Raw genomic sequence first — 22,878 nt, forward strand, 5'->3', positions numbered from 1 at the left:
TCCAAGATTGATGAATTTGATGACATAAAAATAATTTGACATGGGAAAAATAAAGACATAAAAGCAAACAGGAAACTAGGAAATATACTTGCAATTCATATAACAAAGCTAAGTTTCTTTTAATACATAAAGAATCGAACAAATCAATAAAAACCTTAGCAACCTGAGAGAAAAATGAGCAAAGGACATGCATAGTTCAAGGATAAGAAAATACAAATGGTATGATGGATGTTCAATCCTCCCGATAAAATGAATGAGAGTTAAATACATTGAGATACCATTTTTCACCTAAAAGACTGCCTAAAAGCAAAAAAAATTTGATCACATGCTGTATTGGTGACTGGGTGAAGAAATAGTAATTTTTACATATACTGACAGAAGTATTTTGAAATGTGAGGGAAAAGGATCAAGAAATATATAAGGAAAACACAAACACAAAAAAAGAAAAATATATGTAAGGAGTATAAATGACTACAACCTCTATGAAGGACAATTTGCAATATTAATCAAAATTTTAAAGGCACATTTACTTTGAAACAACAATTCCATCCTAAACCTTAACTTATAGGTAAATTCACATTGTTAACTATCATATGTAAAAGAATAATCACTGCAACATAATAGTACAAGATTAAAAACAACCTAAATGCTAGTATGACCATGTATAATAGCATGCAGCCCATAAAAAGAGTGAAGCGGCCTTATATGGGTTGCTTTAAAAGATATATGATGTGGGGGTGTGGGGGAAACAAGGTACATAATGTGTACATATTATGTTACTTTTGTAAGGAGAGAAAAAAAACTCAGCAATCCCATTTCCAGGATTTTATCCTTTTCATTAGTGCTATGCAGATAGCTTTTTTTTCCCTTAAAAGAGATCAGATTGATAAGACATGGGCCTCAATACAAAAAGGTTGACCTATATTATTTTCATTTTGTTTCTATATCAAATATTTAGCTTATATACCAAACTATTATAAAACAATAGTTTTTTTACAGTTCCAAGAAGGTGGCTCTCAATGCTTCAGAAATGGAATATTTACCCATGTGTATGGCAAGGGTCTTTCCCAGTGGTCCCCAGAAGTTGATCTCTACAGCCAAATTTAGTGGCCATATTGGTATCACTGTCTTCCCTCTTCCTTGAGCTTTCAACAACTGCCAAATCCTCCTTCCTAATTTCCTTTAGAATAGAGTGAAAAATGATGCACTTAAATATAGAATGCTTAGAAAAAGCATTCTTGGAAATAAATTAGAGACTCATTAAACAAATAACTTTTTTTTTTTTTTTGGTGAAGATTCAGGGCCAGGGATTGAACCCAGGATCTTATTTGTGGGAAGCCAGTGATCAACCACTGAGCCACATGGGCTCCCCTGAGTTGGTTTTTTGGTTTGATTGCTTGTTTTTTGTTTATTTCTTTTTAGGAGGCACTGGGGACCAAACCCAGAACCTTCCATGTGGGAAGCAGGCACCCAACTGCTGGAGCCACCTTTGCTCCCCCTAATAACCGTTTAATGTTAAGATCCCATTCATTTCTTGATGAAGTATCAGTCTGGCAAGAAAGCTGGGGCCAGAATGAGGAACTGGATATTCAGAATCTCCATTTCATTATTTCACTTAAGGCTAATTCTAGGTAAAATAGAATTTTACTGAGCTCACACTTGGATTACCATGGCCTGTATCCTTCAGTGCTAATGTGTTTTTGTGAGATGTCTCTGCCATTCTGAAAAACCAGAAAGGAAAATGATAGAGGAGGAAAAAAAAGAGGAAGTGGAAGAAAAGATGGTGTGTGTGTGTGTGTGTGTGTGTGTGTGTGAGAGAGAGAGAGAAAGAGAGAGAGAGAGAGAGAGAGAGAGAGAGAGATCTTTTATTAATTCTTTCCCAAACAGAAAGGATTGCTCAAGACTGATATAATGGGAAACAGTTATTGCTATTCTAGAATCACATGAATTTTAAATCCTATGTTTGGAAGCTACTGTCAAAAGATGTACCTTGTTTTCTCTCTTTTCCTTAGCAAATATACTGGATAAATGAGAGGGATACAAAAACATGACATGATCCTTCGTGAAGAAAAAGGGCTGTTCAGGGGTGCTCCTGATGAGTTATGAGATTGCATCCCAATTTATCCCAGTCCAGAAAACAACAGGAAGTGGATCTCTGACTCTATCTAGCCTCCTATTGCACACTAACAGAGCATAAACATCTGGGAAAGTAAACAGGTGACAATTATTTTCAAAGGAGATAATGGTACTTGTCCTTATTGGGACTTTTATAAGGACTCCTCATCTTGGAAAATGCACCAAAGTATAGCACAAAAATGGAATAAGTCTGGTTCTAGAGTTGGTGTCTTTAATTATTACTCTTTGTAGCCTCTTTAAAAGTCTTAGATACCTTAGAAGCCCTTTATTAATTATATTATATTATATTTTATTTTATTTTATGACTGTAAATGCTTGGTTTCTAAAAGATTGTTTCACTTTGCTGGAAAATTCTATTTTTGGGAGACTTCTTTCCCTAATCACACAACAGATTAGTTATTACTTATTTTCTAGTAGACATTGATCAAGAAAGGCACTGCAGGTCTTTAATGGGACAATTACAGCCAAACAATGTATTTCAAAACTTCTATCTAGGTTACTTCAATGATTCCTTCATGTATGGCCATAAGAAACTGAATTACAGACTTTGAACAAAGTTTTGGCCAATTCAGAGTCTAGGAAGCAGAACTGCCATCAGCAAATACTTTTTTGCTGAAAAGCAGATGCAGATGCTAATCACAGAACTGCATAAGCTCTCTGTGAAGGTGTAGCTGGAAAAACTAGCATGGGAACTAACAATCCTCTCCTCTCAGCAATTCTAATCAGCATTTTTGAAAGACAGCAATAGCCTCCACCAGAACATTGCTTCAAATTTCTAATATACTGGTTTCCTCAATACTGTATAATACTAATATACTAATTTTCAGAGCATGAAAATTCTTAATACTGACTGGACCACAGAAAGACTGTATATCACTGCATGAATCAGTGTTTGTGTACTCAAAGCACTGTTCTAATCAAATGTTTCAAATTTGTTAAAGATACATTTATAAATCTATATTGATATTCTTAAGTAAAAGAATGATTGATTTCCTACAAATGCAAAATGAAGGTGTTAGCTGAATTTTTTATATCCACTTGCAAAACTAGTTAAAAAATAAAAGTAAATCACTTGGATAATTTTATTTTCTTACTGCCATCTGGTGCTTTTTTAAAAAACCTGTTTGGATGTCTTAAGATAATACTGAAGATGATGTCATTAATATTAATTTCATTTGTTTTTTTTTAAATTACAAAAGGTGTGCTTTTTGAAACAGATTTCAACAAGGCAAATATATACTGTGTAAAAGTGAAAGTCCCCATCCCAATCTCCTTTCTCTGGAATAATCATTGCTTATAATTGGGTGCTAGCCTTTTGACATTCAAAATTTTTAAATAGAAATGAGGAAATTTAGAACTGTTATCTAGGAAATTTAGAAAGTCCAGCTGTCTCCCCCACACCCTCCCCCAGTATCTTGGTCTTCTATAAACCATATTCTAGAAAAATAAAAACTCACTGACCTCAAAATACTGCATTTGTAAAGATGACTTAGGTCATATATGAGCCCTATGTGACTCACATATGTGCATTTGTAAAGCTGTGAGCTCAGGAGTTCCATTCCTGGAAAGTGTTTAATTTAAAAGCACTGTGGAAGCTTGTTCTTTGAAAGAATCCAGTTACTAATTTTTATAAAATTTAGTTTTCCTCTAAAGCACTATTTCCTAAATTGTCTCCCCACATGTTGGATTTATTAAAAATGAAATACAGCTATACAAAGCTCCTACACAACAATCCCATAGGCACTGTAGTCAAAATGCAAGCTAAAATGTATGTCTTTATCTTCCAGTTTACATGGCTATATTTGGAAAGTCTAGATTTGGTTAATAACTAGTCAGGATTTTGCACTAAATACCACTAGAAATAATAAATCTATTCGGACGTGGTGATTGGACCTCTTATCTGCTCAAAATGAGAAAAGATCTAGTGTGGCCTGCAAACAGAACTGGAAGTGCTAATTCAACACTTTCGCGCTATTTTCTCTCTTCAGTAAAGTTTCTAAAGCAGTAGTCTAAGACGCTTATTAGGTTGCTCTGTTATTTGTAAACAAGGAGCTAATGTATCCATCAATGTTAGAATCTAGAAAAAGTATTTATTTGCGTTTTACAACCTTTATGAAAAAGTGTTTTCATTTACATGTATATGAATATACATGTATAATTATAATATAGGCTCCAATAACAAAAAAAAATTACTAAAACTCATTTTAGTAGGCAAAGCTGCAGAGAAATTAATTCAAATTTAGACTAAGGTGATAATACAGCATTCTGATTTCAATCCAAATTTTAATACGTATTTCTCTACTTTCTCCTTTGTCACATTTTGAATCAAAGCCTTTTAAGAGCTTCAGATTTTAGCTAAGGTTATTAGTAACTTCCAAATGGTGCCGTATTTGCAACTACTTATGAAAAAAACCAAAATATTACAATTAAAAGGCCTATTCTGAAGACCAATTCAGACTCAAAAAGGATGGTTTTAAAAAATAGGACCAAACGCTGTGCATAACGTCATAGAGCTTGCAGCACATATTTATTCTAGGCAACATTATCTTTTAACTGACTCAAATGCCTTTTTTTGTTGTTGTTGTTAAGGGGGTGGGGGTGGCTGAATAATCTGTTTTGACAAGACACTGAGGGGGAAAAAATCAACAGGCTGTTTTAAGACTAGAGCTTTGTTCGGTTTCTGACTTGTGGAGACTTGTACAAGACAATGTTATTTACGTTTTGGAGACTTCCATTTAAAGGACCGAGGCAGCTGTCTCTCCAGCCTCGGCGTTTTATACCCGGGAACGATCACGGTTGAAAACGTCTCCCCACCGCACAGGCCGCCCCTTCACCCGAGGGGCGCGGGGCTCGGGAAGCCCGGCTGGGACGCCGGCCGCCCGGGCGGTTGCTCCGGGGCCGCCTCCCGGGGCAGCAGTTCCCGACGCTCGGGGAGCGACGCTGAGGGGGCGACGCGCACCTCAGCGGCTCGCCGAGCCCGCCCGCTCCCTCGCTCCGTACCTCGTCCCGGCCGCGGGCCGCGCCGCACTGCTTGCAGCCCAGCAGCTCCGAGACGGCCAGCGAGGCTGTGTACGCGGCGTTGGCGGCGGTGGCCAGGCGCATGTCGACGCGGGCACGGCGGCGGCGCGGGCGGCGAGCGCAGGGGCGGCGGGGCGGCGGGGCGGCGGGGCTGCAGCGCTTCGATCCGCGGACGCGGACGCGGGGCGGGGCGAACAAACAAGCGGCGCGGCCCCGCCCGCGCGCCCGTCCCTCGGCCCTGGCGGCGGCGCGGCGGTGGGGGCCGGCCGAGCCCCTCCTCTGCGCGGAGGGGCCGAGGAAAACAACCTGAGGGGCGGGGCTCCCGCACTGACAGCAGTTTCGGGTCCCGAGCCCACTCGGCGGGTCCCGGGGTGAGCGCGCACTGCGGCTCTCGGGCTGGAGCGAAAGGACTCGCTGCCCCGCGCCGCCCAGCCCCAGCAGCGAGAGCCGCGCTCCTCCAGCAGCTCGGGCTATCTACCTAAAAGCCCACAGCACCCAACAGACTGACCCTGACAGACGAGGAGAAATTTATCTTTACATTCATAAACGACTGAATGTCCCTTCTTCCTTTTCAGTAAGGCCCAAGCAGAACGCTAAATGGACTAGAGAATGCCGGAACAATTACGGGGCCATGGCCTATATTCAATGCAAAATTTATTTTTGGCAAGCTATGTAGAAACTATAAATATCATTTTCCTAAACAGATAATAAACCTTGGTAGCCAGCCCTACAGTCTCTGAATTGTCTCTCTTCTTCCCAAGTATATTAGAAGACCTTAAACATCCTAATTTGCCCTTATATAATCCAACTATGTCAATTGGATCCAGAACCCAAATCACTGAAGTTCAGTGTCAATACTATTTCCTTACATGGGTCCATTAAATTCTTTCAAAAAACCAACTCCTTGATGGAAAAGTTTTGGTAATGGATGTTGGTGACAGCACAACACTGTGAATGTAATTAATGCCACTGAATTATAGCCTTGAAATTGGTTAAAGTGGGAAACTTTATGTTGCATGTTACTACAATTATTTTTAAAACCTACGTCTTTTTTTTCCTTCCACGTTTGCCTTCGCGTTGTCAGGTGGGGCAACCAATCAAAACAGACTTTAAAAAACCCTGACCTAGGTCCTGGGAGACTCACCCTGCAGTATGCCCAGGGTCCATACCTCTGCCTGGACTGGGTACTTCCCTCATTTTCTTGTTTCTTAATAAACTCTTTATTCCCTTCCCTTCCCAAAACAAAAACAACAAAACAAAACAAAAAACAACTTACATGCTCAAGTTGAGATATTCTGAAAGAAGAAAACAAGCATTGTTAAAAATCATTAAATATGGACAGGCAGAATCAGGACTCACAAATGAAAATAAGTTTCATTCTTAGGAATGAGGTTACAATGTCTCACAGAAGACCAAGTTACTCTATTAGCTCTTAAATTGTCATATTTTAAAGAGGCAGGTTAAAATTGTTACTTTTTACTTTTCTCCTCCAGATAAATAAGATATATGGTATATGTTCTCATAAATTGCTTTTATAAATTCCAAGAGAAGCAATTTTGGGTCAGTGTTAATATAGAAGAAAAGGTTACAAAAGCTTCCAAGTCTCTTCCACTTAGCACAGCTCTCCGCCCTCCCCGCCCAATATAATCAAATGCCCACTCAGCCATAAACAAGCAAAAACAAACTCAGCAGATCACCCTATTTGCAGCAATATGACATATCATCTAAGATAAACTGGTTGTAAATGATTAACTTTCAAACATAAATGGACTTGATGTATGGGTTGTGTGCTACAAAGCCAGTTTGATAATGAGGGAAGTACAAGAAAAATTATGACTCTGGTTCTAGAATAGTTGATCTGTGATTTTATGTTCTGGTAGGAATAAAGTAGTGAGCCTAGTTGTCACAATAGGGAATAACATTGTTTGTGACATTAAAATTATGTCATTTGCAAAATAGAGAATGCTCACCTTTTTATTTTCTAATGAGTGGTGAGGGGAAGACATGCATTCAGCTTACTCAAACTGTATACATAAAACTGCAAACTGTATACATATAGTAGTGTATGATACTTATATTTGATAAATGTTTATTGAAGAAATATGGACTGAAATTTTATAGAACGCTCCAATTAGGAATTTTTGAAGAAGGTTTCAACTTATTATTCATTTTGTTGCTGCCAATAAACAAGCTTTTACATGAAAAGAGAATAATTTTAAATATAATTGAATTCATTGGTTTACCAAAAACCTTCAAACCATCAAATTCCTTTATGGTCTCTGTAAAGACTTACCCTAATTCTTCATAGAATACTAATTTCTGCTCTTTCTCCATAGAGTATACTGTGAATTAGTCTCTCTTCGCCAACATTAAAAAGTTGCCTCCCAGTATACCTATAGTAAACCAAGAATTCCAACCAATGTCGTAACAATTGACCTGCAAATATCATTATGTAGATTTTGCTTCTGGAAATATTTTGCTCCAAATTACTCAATAAAAAGTTTGTGTTTTCCAAGGATTTCGCTTCTCAAGTAGGCCAGATGTCATGAAGGTACATATCTTGATCATACACACACCCCCCTCCCCTCAGGGCAAGGTTTATGATAGACATGCAATGAACATCTGCTGAAAAGATGAACATCCTGATCACATATAGTAACTAGAAAGGCCTATGCTTTTGATATTTACCATAGGTCATCATTATAAACCAGTAGCTATTTTACAAAGTCTGCTATTTTGACATTTCATTTCAACATTTTATTTCTGCTAGGAAGAAACCTGACATCCTAGCCAAGCAGTAATAGTAATTTTGAATATTTCCCTTCCTCTAAAAATGTTTTCATAAACTTACTTAGCTGTATCAAACTGATCAAAGCGAGATTCATTGTCTTTGCATCTGTCCTTAGTAATAATGTTTAAGTATTATGGTCTTAGTTCTTATTTTTCTCTAGATTAAGCTGGTATACCTATGAAAAAGCATGGTGGTGTGAAATGACTTGAACTGAGCAGAGAACCATGAGATATTAGGGAATTTCAAACTTGGAATGGGGATTAAGGATAGGCTTCTGAGTAAGAGACATCTGAGTTTAGAGGATTAGCAGAGAAGCCATGGAAAGAAAATTGGTCGAGGTGGTGGTGAGACATGGGAGGACAGAGATACGTGGGAGTGCAAAGGCTCAGAGGTCAGAGTGATCCATTGGGGGAGCTGAATAAAGGAAGTTCACTGGGACTGGAGAAGAGAGTAATAGAGCTTGCGTAAAAGATAAGCAGTAAGGAGGGACCCTATTTGTTTTGTTAGCTTTGTTACAGAATCTAAATTTTTTTGTGGCACTATTGGAAGTTTTTAGCAGGAGAGTGACATCAGATTTTCATTTCAGCTAATGTTTGGAAAATATATTGGCAGGGGAAAACTGGAGGCAGGGAAATGAATTACGAAGGCTGTTGAGGCAATCTTGGGAAGGCAAAAAAGTGGTGTGAAGAACATTGGAAATGGCAAAAGGTTTAAGAATAAACGTGGATTTTGTCTCTACAAAAAAATAAGTTCCTTACAGGAGGCAATCATGCCTTATACTCTTGTTTGGGGAATTTAGGAGATAAATCTCAAATTATCTGCTTTCCTGACCAAACGCTTCCCTGAACCCATCAGAATTTTGAAAAGTATAGTCAATTTCTGAAAAAGTATAGATATACTTTAGTAGAAAGAATGTTAACCAGGCTAAAAGACATAATCATGTTTTTATGGACCACATATTATCTCATTCATCAAAGGGATTATATTAAAGTACTATAAATTTACAGATCTGTTCATGGCAATCAGAATTATATTTAATAATGGTTAGAAAACTCATGCAGCAATGGTTTTAGCCACTAAACAAAAGAACTCTTTTAAGAGTGGGAGTAGGATTTGTTAGATTTATGTCGTTTCAGCATTCTTGGAAAATCCCCTATTGTCATTTAAAACATTTCATTTAGAATGGATGCTGGTTTATAAGATTACTTCTGCTTACTAATTTGGTCAAGTTTTTTGTTTTTTTTTTTTTCTTCCAGCTCATATCTTCCTGTTTTTATATATATAGCTTGTCTGCTAAGCACTTTTTTTTCTAACATTATGCTTCGGGTACATTTAGATCCTTTTAGCACTGAACTTTAATTTTATATTGTTCCCTTATTTGTTCTACTTTTTTCACTTCCTCAATTTAATTTTTAGAATTATATACTGATAAAGGAGCAAGAATGTTGGTAAGTCTTTGTTATCTCCTCTAGGGTTTCTTCTTTTCAAAATGTACAGTCCAGGAATTTAGAAATATAGAACATCACCTTTCCAAAAAGTGTCAGTGGCTTTAAATTAGAAAATCACTTACTCCTGAAGAATAAGTGTGTTAAATAGTAATCAGATTTTCCATGCTGATGATAATAAAACCAGTCACTTATCAACTCCTATGTATTAGATACTAAGCACTTTTCACGTATACAGAGATTCCTATTTCACAATAGGAATAAAGCAGAAATGCATAAAACATGGGTTACTTGTCCAAGGTGATAAAACTAGTAATATGCAGCCTGCCTGAATCCAAAGCAGCAGTCACTGTGCTGGGCTGCTTCTTTTAATGAATGTATATATATATTCTAACTATATATATATATTAGCCAAAAGGGTGGTGAGGCAAAATACCAGAAAGCAGTTGGTTTTTATAAAGGGTATTTATCTGGGATAAAAGCTTACGGTTACCAGGCCATAAAGCATAAGTTACTTCCCTTACCAAAGTCTTTTGCCATGTGTTGAAGCAAGATGGCTGCCGCTTTCTGCCAGGATTCAGGCTTCCTGGGTTCCTCTCTTCCTGGGGCTTGCTTCTCTGTCCTCATAACCAAGCTTCTCTATGTGCTTATTTCCTGGGGCTTCAGCTCAAAACTTCAGTATCAAAACGCCAACATCAAAACTCCAGCTCTGTCCTTTGCCATGTCTTTTATCTGTGAGTCCCCATCCACCAAGAGGTAGGACTCAACACCCTACTGACATGGCCCAATCAAAGCCCTAATCATAATTTAATCATACCCAGGTACAGACCAGTTTACAAACATAATCCAGTATCTAATTTTGGAATTCATGAACCATATCAAACTGCTACATATATATAAATTTTGGTAACTATATATTAGTCTAAATTCTTGATGCTGGGGACAAGAAAAGAGGGCAAGAAGAAAGAAAGGGTGAGATCTGGTTTAAAAAAAAACAACAGCAACAAAAAAACAAGTGAACAAAACCCACAACAAAAGCATGGAAAATGTGATCTTGTTTGAGAGCTTCTCTCCTCCATTTCTCTATCCCTTCACTACTCTTTGTCTCTTCCCAGGCTTTTGGTGCCCTCATGCTACCCAAAGCTCTTCCACTACCTAGCTAAGGCCCTACAAAATGTTCCTTACATTGCCCCCACTGCCCTTCAGAATGAAGTGCTAGAAGAAAGCAGGCTGCTGAAACTAGTTCACACTATTGGATGATTGACTGGTATATATATTTATTTAATCTGTCTCAAGAGAATGTAAACTGTATGAAATCAGAATGTTTATCTTTTTGTTCAATGCTGTGTTTCCAGTGCCCTAGTGCCCAGAACCCAGTAAACCCTCAATAAAAGTGTTTTCTGAATTAACTCTGCAGTAATGTTTCCATTAAGAAAAGCCGCTTAACTTGAAATTCATAAGCTCAAAGCTTATGAATTTCATGGTCAATACTAAGTTTTTAAAGATTTAGGCAATCTGGACAACATTTCTGGAGGCATGGGGGTCACTATATAAGGCAGATGGCTCTGCTTGGGAATCAGCCTGTCCTTGGTTCAGTTCTGCTAAGCAGCTCCTGTTTTCCATAATCTCTGCCCTTCTCTTTGGGAACGCAAAGATACTCCCAAGCTTCCTTGATTTTTCTGGGCCTGCTCTCCCACACTACCAAGATAGCAGCTATATAGGTTCTGGCAGCAGCTTATATGGATCACTTATTGAGCCAGGCAGATACTTACACATCAGACACTGCCTAAATACACACCATTATTTGACAAGATTCATGGAATATTTTGTAACCTAATTTGGCTTTCAACATTCTCAGGCCTATCTAAGGTAGAATAATAAGAAAGAAAGTGTCTTTCAAGATATCAAAACTAAATTGGACAATTCATTCAGAAATGTTACAGCTTTACGTTTCAGTATCACCAGTGAGTTAAATAAGAAAGGATGTATTTAATTTGGAATAATATACGGTTCAGGAAAAAGGTGAGTAGTTCCATCTAGCTGGAGTGTGGTGGGGAACTGAGAGTTAGCACTTCATCCCTTATGAGTCACTGAAGGCTTTAAAGAAGGAGAAAATACTGATGCAAACTCAAAAACAAAAACAAAAACAAAAATACAACAGTAATTGAAGATACTAAATATATGACATATTCAAGCATAAAATATTTTTCAGATTGTATATGTTACTATATTGTATAATATTTTAAAGTTTTCGAAGGGCTAGATTTCATTTGTATATAATTTTTAAATTCTCAAAATGCTTCTGTTTACAAGCACATGCAAGAACTAATTTTAATGTGCAAATTGCAATTTTAAATCCAAGAAATATATTAGCCAGGGATAACATGAAAAAGTATTTTCAAAATCGATTAAAGCCTAACCTAATATGTTAAACTTATTCTGAGCCCTAGACTTGATGGAACTGAACTCTCAGGTATCTACTACCTTATAAAAATGGAATTTACCCAGGCCAAATGCATATTAATGAGTCACTAGCTTAATCATGCCCGAATTTTAAATGTTTTACTCAGACTGAGGAGAATTTTGAGCCAAAGAAATAAAATCCCAATGACAATACCCTAAAACATTTTCATCAAGGTATCTTTTGTTTATAACAGCTATTGTGCCCTCCCTATGCATATCCCCCATCTTGATCATTACCACCAAATGGTGAAGAGTGTTTTTTCTTGCACAGCTTGCAGAACTCTCGCTTGGTTCCTTTGTAGTAATCTTTAGTTGTAGGCCCTTTAATCCTTTAAATCGCCTTCCTTCTTTGCCTCCTTCTGAGGTCTCCTGTTTTCTAACAGGGTATTAAGTTGTAGATCCTTACCCGAGGCACAAAGGACAAGGCTATATGTGGAGACTACTTGTATGTTATTATACATCTTGAAAATAAAATGCTACTCACTGAACTTTCCTATCTGCTCCTTGCCCTCTGAACTTCTCACTACCCTTTGTGAACCACTCAGGGCAATGTAGTTCAACAAATGTGTGTGTGTGTATGTGTGTGTGTATATATATACACACACACATTTTGCTTATAACTACTAGCTTTCTGTTTAGCCAAAACATATTCTCAAAATTAGTTCTTTTACAAGGGCTCAAATTTGAATAGCATTCAATATTATTTCAATTTGTAATAATAGAAAATTTGACTTTTCTAATTTTTGTGTTCTTATTTTTGGTAAATAATTGAGAAATACTAAATTAGGGTTTGATCCAGATGATACAAATCAGAGAAAATACTCTTCTTTCTTAATTTAAACTAGAACCTAGCCTCCTGAATCTCTATTCCAGGCTTCTTTGTACAATATCAGTGGTTTTCAAATTGTATTCCTTGGAATCCATTCATTACAAGTACTTAAGAGATATTAGAAATATTAGATTTGAACTTTCTTTCTCAAGGCAACCTGCAAAGGTATATCAATATTAAACACTTTGGAGACCATCAAAATAATAATTTCTTTGCCAAATAATTCAGTTTCTGAACTAAATAATACTTCTTCTACCATCTCTGTGAGCACATGCTTGAAATTCTAGTGAATGTGGCACTGATTACAAAGGGTATAAAAAAATTCATGCCTGTATACATGTGCTCTAGTAAAACAATATAGTGAGTGGACCATGACAGCACATGGGTACTTTGCTTTAAGAAATGTAGGTAAGTTTCAGGCACATTTGCTTGGTACATACCCCTGAAAGGATTTAACAGTCTGTTTTGTAATAGTAAAGGAATGCACACTGCATTTACCATCACAATAATATCACAGGATTCATTAGTTTTAGTGCATATTACACATTTTGGTGTTTCTTGTCTTATTTTTACATTTATGATAAAGAATGGAAGCAGTTGTTTGAGATCAATAATTCTTTTGACTTTTTTGTTCAAGTTTAACAGCAGAGTATCCTGCATGAATGGTGAGCTATTAAAAAACTGTTTCCATTCAAAACTACTTATCTTAGTGAATCCAGATTTTCTTGCTACTATGCATATAAGAAAATAAATAAGACTGCAGCTATCACACATAATCCCTTTCTCATTAAAAATAAAAATAGCCTCACTATTCTCACTAATTGACTTAATAATAATTTAGCTTTATTTGAACTTAATAAAGAAAGCATTTATTAATAAAAGGCTAGTTCTATAAATCGTATATGTCAGCATACTGGTAAAATTGATAAAAGACTATGCTGACAAAAAAAATTTTTTTTTTTTTTATATTTGAATATGACACATCTCATGATCCAAGCACCAGAGTTCACAGTAGGTTTAGAGGAGCTATGCTAGTCTGTAGCTCCCTACATTATTCACCCAAGGCTAGTGTCAGGCTTTGAGGTTCAAAGAATGCTGCAAGGATTTTTATTGGTTCCTGCAGAGCGCTGGAGGGGTCTAGTTCAAAGTCTCATTCCATCAATGCCAAATAGAGCCTTAAAGAATAAAGTCTCTTCTTAGAATCTCAGTGGTTCATAAAGTCCTACTGAATTAGAAACCAAATTGGCCTTCTAGTACAACCTTCATTTAGCCTGTCCTATATCTGCTCTATAACTAAAAGTAGTATTAGTTTTTCCGGTCCTTCTCTTGAAAACACGAATAAAGTCAGTCTTATCTTTCAGTGACACATGCCAGTAAGGTCAATAATAGCTTTTATTCTAAATCATAAAAATTTAACTTAATAACTATTTTCACGTTACATTTCAATTGAAAAATTTTAAGTACTTGGGATTTGTTTTTATCAACAAGGATATTGTTGCCATTCAAATAATCTTTAGTGTTTATAACAGTCAGTTTTTAAAAAAATGTATTTTCACTCTACAATTATAACTTGTTTTTCTGTCAGTAAGTTCAGCTTTCAAGTATTTAACAAGATTAAAAAAATTAAACCAGAGTACTTTGTGCATCACGAATATACAATTAAAAACTTAAAACCTTAAAAAATTGCAAATATAAATTGATGGGCTTAAAAATATCTACATTTCAAAAGATTTCAAACAAACAAAGAGCAAAGCAGAGTCAAAAGTAGCAGATGCAGTCCAAACAGGTCATACTCAACTTTTAACTCTCCCTAAAAAACAAAAACAAAAAAAACCCAAACCAAACAACAACAAAAACAAGCACAGCAGCAGGCAATCACAAAGCAGACAAACAGGTAAGAATTTAACCACTCCAGATACCAATGAGTTCCAACCTTCAATGTTTTTTTAATTATAAAGTGTCAGAGCAGAACACAGTAAATTATAAAACAGAATATACTGTCCTGGGTTAAAAGCAACTTATAAAATCTCATCACCAAACCTTAACAAAATATATCAGATTCTAATAATGTAGTGATAATTTTGTTTACATCTTTATTGTACCTCACTGTACACATTAAAGTTACCTTTAAAATATTACTGCATTTTTAGTACTGAATTCTGTGAAACATTTCTTGCTTGTTTGGGGATAGAGGACGAGGGTAAGAATATCTATAAGAAAAGATTCTTCTCTTTTAAAATTTTCTAATAACCAATTTCCAAAATCCATAGGGAGAAAAATAAAATGTACAGTCCAAATTCAAAAATATAAAATATGAATAAAAACAACCACATACAAATACAAGTTTTTTGAAAAAACAGTGAAACCCAACAAATTGTATGGTCCCAGTCTATGTGATTTTTGCTGTTTATTTCTAACATTCTTCTTTGAGAAAAAAGGTTTTTGAAGATTTTCAAAGAGTTACAGACACCATCACTAATATTTAGAGCAAACCTCAGTATTTGCTCAAATTGACAAAGAGTATTAGCTTATCATGTAGACACAAAAAGCACTAAGAAATAATGGTTTTCTTCATTTTATTTATGGCTTGCCAAATTTATAAAGTATTCTAAAGCAGTTTCCAATATTTTCTTGAAATCTTCAAGAACCACCTTTGTTTTCTCTTCAAATACTGCTTAAAGTATTTGCTGGCTTTTAGTTCTCTACAACAAGAATCATTTTATGTAGATCAACCTGTCTTACCATTATTATCGATTATCTCTTCAACCTCCCATGCACTTTAAAACACAGAAGATTTACTAATAATACAGTAGGATGCTATCAAATTTGTATGTGTGTTTTTCTCTCGGTATTTCATTGTATTCTATACACTCCTGGGAGAGTGGGGTGTGTGATTAAATAATGTTTGGAGACTAGCTCTAGATTTTATTTATCAATGATATCTTTACCTCATACTTCTCTATCCTCAATTGTCACAGATAACTAAAGCTATGCTGAATCAAGAAAAAAGAATATGCTATTTAAGATAGAGACATTCTACATCAAGTTCATATTTTCCTTAGGCTCTTAAAGCTTAATAATTTAAAAGTGTCCATCCAAGTTTTCCTGGAAGTTACATCAATTACTTAACACTTACATATCAATACAAAAAAAATTTAGTTTTGCAGGTTTCTGTTAACGTCACAAATCTGGATATATTGGTCCTATTTATTCAACATTAATTAATCCAATATTAAGATCTACTACATGCTAGGTGGTATTTCTTCCTTGTCTATATTCTTTCAGAACAATACCCATATCTTCCTTCTTTCTTCTCATAGTTTCCTATAATGATATAATGTAGTCTTTTTGTTGCTGAAGGGACACCTGGACTGAGGAATGCCTTAGGCGACGAAGGCAAACAGGTACAAAGACCGTGAAGACCAGGGTATCCAGTCACGCTGAAGGTCTGATTGTTGCAGCAGTTAGGTAATTGAGTGCCAGTTGACGGAAGGCTTTAAAACCAATAAATCAGACTTTCAGTCTCAGATTTGATTTCAGAAGTAGGTAAGTGTTCATGGCAGTTTGAAATGATTTTATGAATTCCCAAAAGAGAAAGATTATGTTTGCGAACTAATCCATTCCTGTGGGTGTGAGATCCTTTCAACTGGACTATGTCAGTGAGGTATGACTCAGGTTGAGTCTCCTCCCTCTTGCCTGTTCTGACAAAAATGTATGTGATAAAACCACAGGAAAAGGGAGCCGCCATATAGATCTTGCCATGTGAGATAGAGAACTCCAGTTTCATCCACTGCTGACCTGCAAGGAGAGAAGCCCCCGAGAGGCTCAAAGAGTTGAGGAGGGGACAGAGATGAGCCATATGCCTGATAGCTTGCAGCTGAACTCAGGAAGCAGAGCAGCTGAGACTGATAGAGGGGACCCAGAAAGAGACAAGCCCTATGCCTGGCTGCCCTCAGCTGAGCCCTGGAAGCTGGGCTTTTTTTTTTTTTAAGATTCATTATTTATTTATTTCTCTCCCCTTCCCACTCCGCCCCCCCCCCCCCCCCCCCCCGTCTGTTCTCTGTGTCCATTTGCTGTGTGTTCTTCTGTGACCGCTTCTGTCCTTATCAGTGGCACCAGGAATCTGTGTTTCTTTTTGTTGCATCTTCTTGTTGTGTCAGCTCTCCATGTGTGCGGTGCCATTCTTGGACAGGCTGTACTTTCTTTTGCACTGGGCGGCTCTCCTTATGCGGCACACTCCTTGCGCGTGGGGCTCCCCTATGTGGGGACACCCCTGCGTGGCACGGCACTCCTTGCACGTATCAGCACTGCACATGGGCCAGCTCCACACGGATTAAGGAAGCCCGGGGTTTGAACCATGGACCTCCCATGTAGTAGGCGGACGCCCTAACCAGTGGCAGTGGGCCAAGCCTACTTCCCCGGAAGCTGGGCTTGAGAAGGTAGATTTTGGAGGGGAAGGCAGAGAACGTGGCAGAAATCGGTGTCCATCTTGCTTTACCATGTGGCAGCTGACTTTGGTGAGAAAGCATCTCTATTGATGACTTAATTTGGACATTTCATTTCATTGGAAATGTAAGTTTTTACCCCAACTATATCCCCATTATAAAAGTAAACCTGATTCTGGTACTTTGCATTGGCAGCCATTTGGCAAAATAAGAGTGTTATACCTCATGGTTTCATGTATTTCATGTATGATAATATTAATAGAATAGCTAATGCATATTGTGCTTGGTATGTATCATGGACTGTTCTAAAACATTTTATATATTTAAAAATTTATTTAGCCCTTACAATAACCCTATTGGCAGATATTATCTTCATTTTGGATATGGTAAACTGTGACAAAGAGAGGTTAAGTACCTGACCCACAGTCATATAGCCAGAAAGGGGCCTGCATAAAGGGAAAACCTTAAAAGCCCTCAGAGAAGATTAACACACAAAACTCAACTGTGTTTCTACAATCAGCAATGAACAATCCAAAATGGAAATTAAGGAAACAATTCCATTTACAATAATATCTAAAAGAATAAAATATCTAGGAATAAATTTAACCAAGGAAGTGAAAGATGTACACTAAAAAGTACAAAACACTGCTGAAAGAAATGAAAGGTCAAAATAAATGGCAAGACATTCCATATTCATGTTCTGAAAGACTTAATATTGTTAGGATTCCAATACTATCCTAAGCAATTTACAGATTCAACACAATCCCTATCAACAGTTTGCACCCTTTTTGCAGAAATAGAAAAGCTGATCTTGAAGTTAATATGGAATTGCCAGAGGCCCCAAATAGTCAAAACAATTTTGAAAAAGAACAAAGTTGGAGGTCTCACATTTCCCAATCTCAAAACTTACTACAAAGCCACAGTAATCAAAATAGTGTGGTACTGACATAAGGACAGACAAAGACCAATAGAATAGAATTGAGAGTCCAGAAACAAATCCACATATTTACACACACCCAGAAGGGTGCCAAGTCCATTCAATGGCAGAAGAATAGCCTTTTCCACAATGGTATTGGGAAAACTGGATATCCATGTGGAAAATAATGAAATTAAACACCTACCTCACACCACAAACAAAAATTAGCTCAAAATGGATCAACAACCTAAACATAAGCACTAAAGCCATAAAACTTTTAGAAGAAAACATAGAAGAAAGTCTTCAAACCTTGGATTTGGCAATGATTTCTTAGGTTTGTTACCCAAAGCATGAGCAACAAAAGAAAAAATAGAAAAATTAGATTTCATCGAAATAAAAAACTTTTGTGCATTACACGACATTATCAAGAAAATGAAATCTATAAAATGGGACAAAACAATTGCAAATTATATATTTGATAAGGATTTAGTTTAATAACCAGAATATAGAAAGACCTCTTATACCTCAACAACAAAGAGACAGTCTAATTTACAAATGGGCAAAGGACTTGAATAGACATTTCTCCAAAGAAAATATACAAATGACCAATAAACACATGAAAAAAATGCTCAACACCATTAGTTATTAGAGAAATGAAAATCAAAACCACAATGAGATACCACTTAATACCCATTAGGATAACTATTATTTGAAACGTTGGAAGTATCAAGTGTTGACAAGGATGTAGAGAAATTAGAACCCTCGAGTATTGCTGGTAGAAATATAATATAGTACAGTTGCTATGGAAAACAGTTTGGTGGTTCCCCAAAAAGTTATACATAGAATTACCATATGACCTGACAATCCCACTTCTAGGTATATACTCCAAAGAATTAAAATAGGGACTCAAAACAGATACTTGTACACCAATGTTCATAGCATCATTATTCATAATTGCCAAAAGGCAGAAACAACCCAAGTATCCATCCGCAAATTAATGGATAAACAAAATGTGATGTATACGTACAATGGGATATTATTCAGTTGTAAGAGTAAATGAAGTTCTGATTGTTACAAGATGAATGAAAACATTATGCTAAGTGAAATAAGCGAGTCACAAAAGGAAAACTGTTATATGATTCCACTTATATGAAATAACTAGAATAAGCAAATTCATAGAGACAGAAAGTAGACTAGAGGTTACCAGGGGATGGTGGGAGCAGGGAAGGACTGTTTTTGCTCTATAGGTATAAGAGTTTCTATTTGGGGTTTAGAAAAAGTTTTGGTAATGGATAGTGGTGAAGGTAGCACAATACTGTAAATGTAATTAAGATCATTGAATTGTTCTTGTACACTTAAAGGCAAAGGTAAACTGAAAGTATAATTTTCAACAATGCAAGTTATCAGACTGTGGAATAGTATCTTCAAAGTACTGAGAGAAAATGTTCATTCTTGAATTGTAAAATTTATGAAACTGTCTTTGAAGAACTTGAATTAAAGAAACACATTTTAAGAGCTAACTAAGAACCTATCACCAACAGATGCACAATGAAGGAACTTTTCAGTTCAGAAAGAAGCAAAATGATCCTAGAAGGAAGTGAAAATAATACTAAAAAATAGTCAGCAAAGAAAAGGTTCTTTATAATTAAGATTTTCATTTCATGGGTTAAATTCTTACATATCCAAGACAGTATATTTTCTAAGGATTCTGAATGGCTTTGTAAGAATATATGCTTTCATTTCTCTTGTGGTAACTATTGAGTAATGGTATGGCTGGATCGTATAAGTGTTTTCATATGAAACTGCCAAACCGTTTTCCAAAGTGGTTATACCATATTACATTGCCACCAGTTTATGAGAGTTCCAGGTGCTCCACATCCTCACCAACATTTTAGTCAATCCTAATGGGTATAGTGCAATGGTTCTCAACTGTGGACGATTTTGTCCTCCAGGGGACATTTGGCAATGTCTGGATACATTTTTGGTTGCCATAATTGAAGGTGGTAGTGGTAATGGGCATGTAGTGGTAGAGGTCAAGGATGCTGCTAAACATAACTACAATGAGCAGGACAGCCCCCACAATAAAGAAATGTCTCATCCAAAATATCAAGTACTGAGGTTAAGAAACATTGGTATAGCATAATAATATCTTGTTGTGACTTTAATGTGCATTTCTCTGATGACTAATGATACTGAACATATTTTCATGTGCTTATTGGTCATTCATATATCTTCTTGTAAGTGTCTGTGCAACTCTTTGTCCATTTTATTAGATTAGTTGTCTTATTGACTTATAAGTGTTCTTTATATACTCCAGATATAAATCCTTTGTTTGATACATGTGTTATGAATTATTTTCTTCCAGTCTGTTGCTTGTCTTTTCATTTTCTTAAAGGTGTTTTTCCAAGGATATATATTTTCAAGTTTTTTAACTTTGATGAAGTCCAATTTATCAATTCTTTCTTTAATGTTTCATACTTCCTGTGTCTTAGCTAAGAGACCTTTGCCTACCTCAAGGCCACAAAAATGTTCTTGTATATTTTCTTCTAGAAACTTTATAGCTTTAGGTTTTACATTTAATAGATCATATACATTTTATTGCATCAGAAAACTAAACTGTAAAAGTGTTCTTTCCAAGGTGTACTAGTCAGCCAAAGGGGTGCTGATGCAAAGTACCAGGACTCTGTTGGCTTTTATAAAGGGTATTTATTTGGGGTAGAAGCTTACAGTCACAAGTCCCTAAAGAGTCCAACTCAAGGAACCACAAGAGGTACTTTCTCACCCTAAGTCAATTGCCGCATGTTGAGCAAGATGGCAGATGATGTCTGTGAGGGTTCAACCTTCCTTCTTTCTTTTAAGGGTCCTTGGTCCCAGCTTCCTCTGGTCTCAGCTGTAGGCTGGCATAAGGCTCATCTCTCTCCCCAGGGCTTATTTCTTTCTGGGCTCAGTGCTCACTTTTCTTCACAAGGTCAGCTGCAGACTATCAGGCTCATTTCTCTTCCCAGGGCCTCTGCCACATCTAATGAGCTATATTCCTCTGTGTTCTACTTCTATATGTGTCTACTTCCATGAGGGAGTCTATTTTACCAGCCCACCAAGCGGATGGAGACCCAACCCTGCATGCCCTAATGACATGGTTGAATCAAAGCCCTAATCTTATATAATTTAATCAAAGACATCTCAGCAGAATCTAATACAATCAAAGGGTACCACACTCAGAGGAACAGACCAGGTTACAAACATAATCTATATATTTTTTGGAATTCATAAATAATATAAAATTGCTACACAAGGAATGGGATTATGGGTGGGTGGGTGTATGAGTTTCCTGGGTGTAACAAATTACCACAAATGTGCTGGCTTAAAGTAACAGAAATTTATACTCTCTCTATTCTGGAGACCAGAAGTCTAAAATCAAGGTATTGGCAGGGTCATGTTCATTCCAAAGACTCTAGGGGAGCACCCTTTCTTGCTTCTCCCAGCTTCTGGTATTTACAGGTATTCCTTGGGTTGTGGCAGCATACTTTGCCCCCATCTTCACATGAGTTTTCACCTGGCCTTCTTCCCTGTATCTATGTGTCTTCTCCTTTTCTGTTTTTCATAAGGGTATTCATTCAATTTAGGACCCTAATCCAGAATGATCTCACCTCACGATCCTTACTTTAGTTATATCTACAAAGATCCTCTATCCAAATAAGGTCACATTCTGAGGTTATGGGTATACATATCCTTTGGGGGACCACTATTTAACCTACTACAATGGCATTCATTTTTAAAAATATATTTATGATATTTGATTATCTCTCCACCATAATTATAACAAATTCCACAATACAGGTAAGTTTTGGGATGGGAAGAGAAGAGAAGAGAGAAGTACAGCTCTAACAGGGTTACTTTTTTTCCCCCTTAGGGACCAAATCTGACCCTAAAGTCTTCTGTATGCATGTTAAATTAAGTTAAATTAATTGCAGCAAAAAGTAAAGTGGTCTTTCTTCTAGAGACTGGCACAGGCAAATACTAGATTAAGACAGGGTTAAACAACATGGTTCTACTTCTAATACTCTTGGATCATAAAAAAGCATCTCTCAAAAAGCCATATCTGCTGATGCCACATAGAAAACTGGGCAGCACACACCATAGTAGCAATGAGGATCCACTACTTAAAAATGATTGCCCCAACTGATTTCAGGAGCTGGCACAGAACAAAGACTGGGCCATGGAAGCAATACGTTGTGCAAGGAGTCCCTTTTAAAAAACTTCCTAAACCACAGCTTCTTGCATTAGAAAACAATAATAACTCCAAAAACCTTTCAAGAAATCTTCATCTGCGGAAATTAAAAAAAAAAAAAAAAAAAGTACTATAATTGCACAATGGATGTGATGATAGGAGAAGGTATCTTTGAGAAGATTACTTTAAAATATGCATGTTAACTCTCTCATATAGCTTTAAAGTCTAAGTTGTTTCCCTTGATAATAGCCAAAGTTTTACAGTTGCATGCTTACTCTGAAACAGATTCAGTGTCTGAGATGGTTTAAAGACTTTTCTACCCTCGCTGCTGAAGAAAATTAATTACTAGAAAATATTTGCAATAATGTAAGCAGAAAATGGGGAATTAAAGTAGCAAGAATGTTCCTAATTCTACAAAGAATTTCAAAGACCTACTATTTCTAAAAATTATAGTGCCCCAAGTCCTAGAAAGACTTTTTCCCTAGCCACTGATGATTAAGGACACTCTTAGGAACAATACCAACTGCGATTTAAAACACAGTAATTGTACCAAAAAGGTGGTCTGCAGACTAAATGTATTTGATTCATGGCAATTTTACTATTTAGA

The 22,878-nt window shown here is 36.5% G+C and overlaps 1 protein-coding gene across 5 annotated transcripts in view; it reads right to left on the bottom strand.

Moving 5' to 3' along the window:
- SESN1 (sestrin 1) overlaps nucleotides 1-22,878 on the bottom strand; it is a 108,083-nt gene that overhangs the window by 14,240 nt on the left and 70,965 nt on the right. The window contains exon 1 of one of the 5 annotated variants that reach the window (XM_004468407.4): nucleotides 5,137-5,387. The exons of 3 other annotated variants lie outside the window; for them this stretch is intronic. In XM_004468407.4, coding sequence (XP_004468464.1) covers nucleotides 5,137-5,238 — 102 coding nt within the window. In that variant the 5' untranslated portion in view covers nucleotides 5,239-5,387. Of the gene's footprint in view, nucleotides 1-1,043; nucleotides 1,181-5,136; nucleotides 5,388-22,878 lie in introns of those variants that run through there. One more of the 5 variants, XM_071218619.1, reaches the window with a different exon arrangement.

This window comes from Dasypus novemcinctus, chromosome 11 (assembly GCF_030445035.2).
Source record: "Dasypus novemcinctus isolate mDasNov1 chromosome 11, mDasNov1.1.hap2, whole genome shotgun sequence".
Classification (NCBI taxonomy): Eukaryota; Metazoa; Chordata; class Mammalia; order Cingulata; family Dasypodidae; genus Dasypus; species Dasypus novemcinctus.